The 9,347-nt window shown below is 64.9% G+C and overlaps 3 protein-coding genes across 3 annotated transcripts in view; 1 reads left to right on the top strand and 2 right to left on the bottom strand.

Annotated features, from left to right (window-relative positions):
- The window catches only part of EMIHUDRAFT_226468 (hypothetical protein), a gene marked incomplete at both ends in the record, with an annotated part of 2,299 nt that extends 984 nt beyond the window's left edge, over positions 1-1,315 (bottom strand). Inside the window, 2 exons of the mRNA XM_005788794.1 lie at positions 305-408; positions 723-1,315. Coding sequence (XP_005788851.1) covers positions 305-408; positions 723-1,315 — 697 coding nt within the window. The remainder of the gene's footprint in view (positions 1-304; positions 409-722) is intronic.
- A 1,467-nt stretch (positions 1,316-2,782) lies between these two features.
- On the bottom strand, positions 2,783-3,977 carry EMIHUDRAFT_440613 (hypothetical protein). Its single transcript, XM_005788793.1, has one exon. It carries the CDS (start codon positions 3,928-3,930, stop codon positions 3,151-3,153), a length of 780 nt encoding a protein of 259 aa, XP_005788850.1. The 5' UTR covers positions 3,931-3,977; the 3' UTR covers positions 2,783-3,150.
- Positions 3,978-4,299: 322 nt separating this feature from the next.
- EMIHUDRAFT_110267 (hypothetical protein) lies at positions 4,300-6,758 on the top strand (the record flags this gene model as incomplete). The annotated part of the gene is made up of 3 exons (XM_005788792.1): positions 4,300-4,346; positions 4,497-5,314; positions 5,482-6,758. 3 exons carry the CDS (start codon positions 4,300-4,302, stop codon positions 6,756-6,758), a joined length of 2,142 nt encoding a protein of 713 aa, XP_005788849.1.
- Between the last annotated feature and the right edge of the window lie 2,589 nt (positions 6,759-9,347).

Raw genomic sequence — 9,347 nt, 5'->3', positions numbered from 1 at the left:
TTGTGGCAGCGCATTCAGAGCACCGCGTGAGTACAACGGAGGGGAGAGTACAGTGTCTACAGCGGAGTACGTGTCCTCTCGAGTCCTGGATGGGAGACATGAACGCGTGTTTCGCTTCTAGGGCCGCGCGCGATGGCGAGAGCGGCGTCCGCGGCGCGCGCGGGACCGGCGGCGGCGAGGTCGGCGGCGAGCGAGCGGGAGAGCGCGGCGCCTAAGGTCAGGGGCCACGGTGTCAGGCCACGCGCCCAGATTCGGTCCGCCGCGAGCGGACAAGCAGTTGCTGCGCCGTGCAGCGAGCACGCACTCCAGACCGCGTCGCCGCGCCGCAGGGTCTCGAGCACTGCGGGCGGCAGCAGCGCGGCGGACGGCTCGCACAGAGCCGGCAGCGAGAGCACGCCGAGGGCGAAGCTGCGCACGCACTCCAGCGACGGCGGCGGCGGCGGCGCGGCGGCGGCGGAGGCGGCGGTGGCAGTGGCGGAGGCCTCAGTGGCTGCGGCGCCGCAGTCGCCGCCGGCGCGTATTCCCGCGGCAAGCAGGGCGACGGTGGTGGCGGCGCCCAGAAGAGGCCGGTCGAGCGAGAGCGGCAGCGACGCGACGAGTGCGCCGCAGGCGGAGGTGACGGCGCCGCCCGCCGCTGACATCGTGGCGGAGGTCATGAGGCAGAGGGCTCGGGCGGCGGGGCTGCCTCCGCGCGCGGCGGAGAGCTTGCGGGTGAGGGCCACAGCTCGGGCTCCGCCAGCGCGAGCAGCAGTCGCAGCGGCGGGCCGAGCACGCCACTCACCACCTCCCCGCCCTTGCCCTCGCCCTCGCCCGCGGCGGGAAGCGCGCCGCCGACCGGCGTCAGCTGTCTGGCGCACGCGAGCAGCAGCCGGTGGAGGACGGCGACCCAGTGGCGCGTGAGCGGGCGGCTGAGCGCGGCCGCACAGAAGGCCCGCTCCGCCTCGGCGCCCTCCTCCAGGCCCGCGAGGATCAGCCTGCACAGCTGCGAGAGGCGGCCGCCGTCGTGGCGCGGCTCATAGAAGCGGAGGAGCCACGCGGCGAGCGCGAGCTGCTGGCCGGCCGGTGGCGGATGATCTGGGCACACCCACGCGGCGCGCTGCGACGTCCTGCTTCGAATCGACTCCAGCCACCGCCGCGCACCGCACTGCACCACTTCGGCCGCGTTCGCATCGCGCTGGTCAGCCTCCACCTTTGCCGCAGCTGCAGCAGCCTGAGCGCGCGCCTCACGCGCCGCCCGCGCGCGCTCAACCGTCTCCTGCCGGCGAGAGGCCTGGGCCACCGCCTCGCGGGTGGTTTGGAAGCTTTCGCCTGGCATCTGCCGCGCCTTCTCCAAACCGCACGACAAAGGCCGACGCTGTCTGCTATTGCCGCAGCCACTTCACAGCTACAACTGACTCCTGGGAAGAGACTAGGGAGGAGCAGCGTGAGACCGAGGCCCCCTCGAGGTTCACAGCGGGTCGGCTGGGGGGGGGGGGGGTGGGGGGGCCTTCCCCAGACAGGACCCGACGGAGAGCCGCAGGACGCCAGAAGAATTTACGGCTCACATCGTGTTGCTTCGTGCGTCGCTGGCGGACCGGCGGGCAGCGCCGCCTCCCTTCGCTCGAGAACTGACAGGCTGAGCAGGAGGCCGACGCTAGTCGGGAGCTGTGTCATGAGCCTCGTCGCTCGGAGGTCCCGCGCACAAAGCGGCGGGCCGCAGCGGCGGGCGCGGGCGGGGTACGGGTTCGCGCCCGCTAGGCGCTGCCTCCTACACCGAGGCCAGACCCACTCCTCCTCCAGTTCACTAGCACAAACTAAAGTTTGTTTAGCAGCAACACATCCCTGTGAGGTGGCGGCGTGCCGTCCTCCCATCCCTCCGTTAAATTGTCTTTTTTCTTTCTTTTTGCTCGCCAACATAGGCACGGGACTAGAGAGAAAAGAATTCCAGAACAACTCACACAACACTGGGCACGGGACTGGCGCGCACTGGCACTAACACAGGTACATGTTACACGAGAAAGAAAGAAAGGCGAGGCCACCAACCACAAATAAACAAACGCAGAATTTCAAAATGAGTTACAACAGAACTGCGTGAACGCACATCAATCAGGCGCGAGCTGCCGATCGGCGACCGGTCCGCCCGGGCTGATCAAGCACTACTCGCGCTCCGGCGCCTGGGTCGAGTACAGCTGTATCACGCCCGGCAGCCCTAGCCAGGCCCCGCGCGCTGGCCGCGACCGCGACCGCGGCCCTCACTCGAGCCCGAACTGCCCATGAGACATGCCGGAACCGTCCGACTGTAGCGACTAGCACACCTCAAGTGTCCCCAGAAACCCCGAGGAGTCACACAGTCCACCTGTGTGATGCACGCCCTGCGAGCGGGGCGGGGTGCGCACTGTGCCCAGAGTGACTGTGCCTCTGTGTTCGTGCGTCGCCCATCTCTCCTGGAGATGACTGCTCTATTTATGTATTTATTATCAGGCGCTTGTCTCTGTGTGCTTTCTTGGAGCGCTCATGAACGCACACAGATGAGAAAAGCGCCCGATCCCGATCATCTGGCTCGCTGGGTGTGATTCTTAGCCCCCCGGCCCTGGATGTGAGGCTAATGACTGCACTCCAAGTGCTCCAAGTGCCTGACGTGCGTTCTCGCGAACTGAAGCAAAGCGCTAGCTAGGACCACACACACTCACTCCTTTCCCCTACGTACGTACGAACGACTGAAGGCCTTGATTTTCTTTGGACTTTGCTCACATGCACGGACTCCCCAGGACATAATTCGTGAGACTTGTGAGTGATAAAGCCGTAGCTGTACGGTACCACCGACTACCGTACTGGTACTTTTACCGTGTCCGTGTGTGGCTACTGAGTACTGTACAGGTACTGTAGCCGTGTATGGCTCAGTCCGGGAGTCTGTACGAACCGCACCGCACGAGTGGAGCGCGCTTCTCGGCGAACCTCGGCTCGTATATTCAGCGTGTGACGGCGCGGTGGTCGATTTCACGCGTCCCGCGCCGCGGGGCGCCACCCAAACCGCAAACGAAAAATGTTCGGCGCGCGCCCGGCACTTTGGTCTTTGCGTATTGCGAGCTTGCCACAAACACACACCATATCCAAGCGGCTGGTTGTCTTGCTTGAGGTCCACAACGCCATGGAACTTGCCCTGTCAGGCGGTCAGGCCTGATCGCATCGCGTGATGTGGCGCTCGGTGCGCAGCGGCCCGAGCGCCGAGAGGTCCTTTGAGCAGTGCGGGCACACGTTGACATTGTCGAAAGGGTTTTCCGGCTCGGCGCTTTTGCGCTTGGAGGCCGCGCTCGTCGACGGGCTGGGCGCCGCCTTGCTGCGGCACGCGTTGCACAGCCCGTCGACGTGTCCTGGGGTCTTAAAGTTGCCGCAGGCGCACTTGCGCGCCGCAAGGTCGGCGGCGTCCTGGCGCCGCTTGATGTCACGCTCGTCCGCGAGCGCGCCCACCGACTTGAATGTGTGCGCTGGCCAGTCCACGTCGGTGACGTCCTCGCCATCCTCGCACATCAGCATGCAGCCGATGGGCTCTTGTCCCGCCCGGTCGCGCGTCGGAAAGACGGTGCCGCCACCGCTCAGCACGAACGCGACGCCCATGCGCTCGCCCGATTTGGCGGCGGATGGCCCGCGGAAAAGGTGCGCTGGCGCAGGGTCGAGGTGCGGCTGGATGAACAGCTCACCGGACGCTCGGAAGAGCGCGAGGCCGACGGATTTGATGCTCTGGCCGACGATGGTTGCGGCGGTGACACTCTTCAAGTTGAAGAAGCCAGCGCCATCCGCGTTCGGCACGCCAGCCCAGATCTCATGCTTGATGTCGTCGCGCGAATCGACGAGCTTGATAATGTCGTGGGATCCATCGTTAGAAGTGAAGCCGGTGATCTTGCACCCAACGACGCTGTCATCGAAATACGGCAGACCCGTCGACGCGTTCATGTTCTCACGAAGGGCGCAGAAGAGCAGTCGGCAGAGTGTTTGGCAACCAGCCGGGGCGGTATCATCGAGGATCATCTGCTGGGTCATGGTTCCCTTCTTTTATGAGAGTTCTTGTTTAATTCTTTTATGAGAGTTCTTGTTTAATTCTTTTATGACTCGGTCTTCTACAATAGAGCTATCTGCACTTGAGCACTTGAGCACTGGATAGGGTCGATTCCGCATGGTACGGGACCCCATCTGCACTAGCATCTATCTAGCTAGCTACTTCATTTCATCGAATTTCATCACAGCATCCAGAGAGCCTTCTTTCTTAAAATGCCCACCCACCCATCCCCACCTGTCCACCACCTCGGTGAAAGGAAGCGGGGCATGGTGCCGTGGGCTATCCGATTCTCGGAAGCCTTCTCGTGTCGCTCGTGCGTGTCGTCATCATCTGTCTAGCGCGTCCAGCAGACCGCCATCTGGAGCGTCGTCGAAGCCGCCATACGGCAGCCGCGCGCCTCACCTCTTCCCCCTCGGCCAGCTCTGCAACCGCCCCTGAACCTTTCGGAACATCCCCTTTACAGGTCGAGCGCCTTCGTCTATGGCTCGAGCCTCACCATCGGTGGCGAGTACGAGGGCATCTTCAACTGGATGTCGGTGAAGTACATCCTCAGCTCGAGCAGCGGCGAGGCGGCGCCCTACCTCGGCGCCCTCGATCTTGGGGGCGCGTCGACCCAGATCACCTTTGACCCCGAGGGCGGCGTCATCCTTGGCAACGCGTATCGCGTCACTGCCGACGGCGACCCCTACCGCCTCTACTCGCACTCGTACATGCTCTCGGGGCAGAACGAGGCCCAGGCGCGGCACGTCAAGGCGACTTCGTACGACCCATGGATGAGCGACCGCCGCAGGCTGCAAGAGGCGCCGGGCGAGCTGGGCGGCCTGCTGGAGAGCGCCTGCTACAACGAGGGCCTCGTTCAGACCTTTGACCTCGCGTGTCCCTCTGGCGAAGGCACGTGCCAGTACACCGTGCACGGTGCCGGAGACTTTGACGCCTGCAAAAACGCCACCGACGCGATCCTCAACCTGCACAACGAGTGCCTGCTCGAGCCGTGCGCGGCGCACGGCGTGTACCAGCCGACGCCTTCGGGCGTGCAGTTCTACGCCGCCAACGCCTTCTTCTACACGGTCAATGGTATCGGGCTCGTCGGGTGGAGTGAAACAAAGGCAATCTCCCCGCATCAGATTGCAGAGGCCGGCGCAGAGTGGTGCGCCAAGCCGTGGTCCGAGATCGCGGGCGAGTACACGAGCGTGTACTGCTTCATGAGCGCATACGTCTCGTCCTTGCTCGAGGCGTACAGCATCCCACCCGACGACACATCGGCGAACAATACGGCGCGCAGTGGCTGCTCCCAAGTCCCGGCCCCGCACCCCGGGACCTCGGACCATTAGGTGACGTTCGCTCGGAAGCTGAACGGCTACTCGACCGGGTGGACGCTCGGCGCGCGGCGTCTGCCCTCCACGAGAACGCGCGGAGGGGCGCCTCACCGCGGGCGTGACTGCGAACAGGCGCGCAGCTCTTCCTCATGGAGAAGCTACGTGTCGACAAGGTGCTAACGCCGCCACGTTTGCAGCCGCCATCGCCCCCGATGCCGCCGCAGGCGCCCGCCCTGTCTTCCGTCGCAGTGACGCATCACGTCGTGGCCACATTCAAAGTGAACGCCGCGTGCACCCCAGCCCTCGAATCGAACATTCGAAACCAGATGGCAGAGCATTCCGGCGTGGCCATCAACAACACCAACGTCACGTGCGCCACCGTCCCTTCAACCCGCCGCCGCCGCTTGGACAGCGCAGAAGTGACCGTCACCTTGGGCACCACCGCGGAAAATGCGGGCGCCGTTCAAACCGCCGCTCAGAGCTTTCTGGAGAGCGATGCTGCTACCACGGGCACCGCCTTTGGGGCGAGCGTCAGCGAGCCGTCTGTCAGCCAATCCGCCGTCAGCACGGCCATCGGCGGCGGCGCGAAGCAAGATCCGCACCTCCATTTTGCGCACGGCGGGACGGCAGACCTCCGCGGCCGCGACGGCGCCTACTACAACTTCTTCTCCGCGCCGGGCATCTCGCTCAATGTCAGGACAGAGGACGCCACTTTCATGTTGCACGGGGGAAAGCTCACTGTAGACGGCTCCTTCATCACAGAGGCGCACCTCGTAGCCGGCGCGGGCGCGTGCCCGGCCGAGGCGCCGCGGGGCAGGTGCGCGGGTATATACAAGAAGTGGCTCAACGTCTCCTACCTCGCCTCCGAGCTCACCGAACAGAACGCCGGCTTCACCTACCTACGCGGTACCTGTGGCTCCCTGAAACCCTTCGAGGGCGGCATCGCGTTTCGGAGGCTGTGCGAGGACGCGCTCGTGCAGTCTCGCTTCTCGAGCGCCAACTTCTCCGCGCGCGGCTGGACCTTTGTCTTGCGCGGTGATGCCACCACAAAGGTATCTCCTGTCCTGGCGGGTTCACCCCCACGCGTGCAACGATTGTTCTGTATAGGCAACCACGTGTACGAGCGTGTCTCCGGCCCGCGCCACCGGCTCGATGTCAGCATCAGCGCGGCGGAAGGCACGGCCGCCCGAGCACTGCCGCACGGCATTGTCGGGCAGACCTTCTCCTCCACCTCGCCGCGCTTTGGAGCCAAGGACTGGTACCCCGAGCGGGGCCATTTCAAGACAGCTGCGCAGGCGCAGGGCGCGATTGAAGGGAGCGTATCCATGTACGAGGTGGCTTCGCCGTACGATACTCGCTTCGCCTTCTCGCGATTCGACGCCCAAATGAGGTCCTTTCACCTTAGATAGCCCGCAGTGCGAAGTGGTGTTTCCGGTCCACTTCATGATGGGCTGTCCTCGCAGGCAGGAGTCGCTTAGGCGGCTCCCGTCGTGTACCAACTTCTCCACACACACGAGGTGGTGGGGCAAGGGGGGGCAACCCTCGCGTCTCCACGTCTGACGACAGGAGCCCCACGGCATTCAAAGTGCAAGGCCCAGTGCGCGTGGGTGAGCGGTGTGTGTGTGTGTGTGTGTGTGTGTGTGTGTGTGTGTGTGTGTGTGTGTGTGTGTGTGTGTGTGTGTGGTGTGTGTGTGTGTGTGTGTGTGTGTGTGTGTGTGTGTGTGTGTGTGTGTGTGTGTGTGTGTGTGTGTGTGTGTGTGTGTGTGTGTGTGTGTGTGTGTGTCACGTCACTGCATCCTCTGCCGGTTCCTCCCGTCGCCTCTTCTTTGTTCGAATGTGTTTCAATCCACCCTTCACGAAGCCCTCCCATGTAGCTAGCGTTCTTTGCGAATGTCTCGAAATGGCCATCAGGCGCTGTCTGCTCGCAGTCTGTGCGGGCCGCTCGTCCTCCTCGCCCTTCTTTCGTCCTCCCGTCCCTCCCCTCCACCATGGCCTTCTCGGCACTTCTTTCTCCATCCGCCTCGCCCTGCCTTTTCGTATCGTGCCGTTCGCCCTCCATTCGGTGACCTCCATGGCTGTCCGCCTCCTTTTGGGTGGCGCTCTCGATACCGTTGCGTCAACCTCGACGTCGCTGTCGCCTTCCCCGTGACCCCGCCGTCGCCCGTGCCTCGGTTCGCGTCATCGGTAGCGTCTCCGTTGTTCCCTCGTCCCGTGCCTCGCCGTCGCCCTCTTGGCTCGGGCCGTTCGCGCGATTTCGCTCCTCCTGCGTGTCGCCCCTCCGTCTCCTCCCGTTCCTTCGTCGTCATCGTCGCTGTCGCGAAAGCCCTCCGGCCCCTCGATTCCCTCGTCTATCCCCTCCCCGCTGCGTCGCCCCAGTTTATATCCCCATCCTCTGCGCACGTCGCGTTGGCTTCCTCTCTCCCACTTTCCTCCCTGCCCCTCTCGCTGTCCGGTGTTAGTGGACCCCCTTCCTCTCCCTCGCCATCGTCACCGTCACTGTCCTCGTCGCCGCCGCCCTCCATCCCCGCCGCCCTTTGTTTCACACTCGTCTCTGCCATGTCCGCCGTCGCCGCCGTCCTGTCTGTTGCGCTCTGTGCTCCTGTGCTAGTGCCTGTGCGCGCCAGTCCCGTGCCTAGTGTCGAGAGAGAGTGTCTCTTCTCTAGTGTCGTGACAGTGAGCGATGCGTGGACGGAAGGTCCGGGGTTGTGTTTGTGTGGACGGAAGCGGTGAAAATTCTCTTTCGTGACGGCGCTCTTCACAAATGGCGAGCCGATCGCGCTTTTCGAGGGATTCGTTCAACGGTGGAACGCGCCGCTCTACCGGAGACCGCTCGCCCCCGTGGACGGACGCTCTTTTCGCGGCTGAGGAGGGGGAGTCGCCGACGGTGAGGCAGCAGTTTGAGGAGGGAATCGCGGCGGCGACGGCCTCATTCACCGCCGAGGCTCCCTGCGGAGCCGCCGAGGCTCGGGCTGAGCAGCTGACAGCAGGGCCGGATGCCGGGGGCTGGGAGAGGACCGCTTATTCGTGTGGGTCCTCGTGCGGCCGCGTGGCGGTGCCTATGTTCACGGGCTGCGCGGATCTGGCCTCGTTGCTGCTGCTCGCGGCCCTCTCGCTCGTCCTCATGGCTCGCAAGGTCCAGTGCGGCGAGGGCGACGCCGACGCGCTGCGACCCGCGCGCGAGATGGCGGTGCACCTGTGGGACGCGGGGGACTGGGACTGGGGGTGCGAGGACACGTTTGCAGAGCCGGTCTTCCGGCCGATGCACCTGCTGGCGGGCGGCGCCTGCGCCACCTACCTCGCCGCCCTAGTCTTGCGCGGCAAGCGGGCGATGCGCGTGCTCGAGCTCTTCCTCGCAACGTACGCGCCTTATAGCCCTCGGCTTGCACGTGAGGAACTCGTCGCCGAAGGAGGATCCGCCGCCCCGTGATCGTGGCTTAGCGCCGATAGACCTCACACGGCTCCTCGCCTCGAACCCCCCCCCCCCCCACACCCCCACCCCCTCCCCCCCGGCCGCTCGAGATCCCACACCCCTCGACGCCCCCCTCGACGCCCCCCTCGACACACCACAGGTATGCGCTCTGCTGGTTTGGCGGGAGCGACGCGGCGGCGGGCGGGCGGCGGGCGGCGCCCCCGACGCCGTCTCCGCCACCCACGCCATGCGTGGATACGAGCCCGCAGTCCTAGAAGCCGAAGACGTCCTCTTGTCTCCCAACCAGCGCTCGAGAGGACACGTATTCCGCTCGAATTCGCTGTACTCACTGCACTCGTGGCCCCTCGTCTTCACGCGGTGCTCTGGAGACACTGCACAGTGCCGTCCTCCCGCCCTGATGTCGGTGTATTGGCCACGTAGGCCTGCAGTGCCCGGTGTGGGCGCGAGATGGCCACTGCAAGAACAACCCGGCGTACATGCTGCAGAGCTGCCGGCTGTCGTGCGGCGTGTGTCCGACGCCCGCCAGCGCGGAGGAGGCGCTCCCTTCCCCCTCCCCCCCCTCTCCCTC

Source organism: Emiliania huxleyi, assembly GCF_000372725.1.
Source record: "Emiliania huxleyi CCMP1516 chromosome Unknown EMIHUscaffold_132, whole genome shotgun sequence".
In the NCBI taxonomy this organism is placed as follows: Eukaryota; Haptophyta; order Isochrysidales; family Noelaerhabdaceae; genus Emiliania; species Emiliania huxleyi.
The sequence above is the reverse complement of the archived record's forward strand: the minus strand, read 5'-3'. Positions and strand labels throughout refer to the sequence as shown.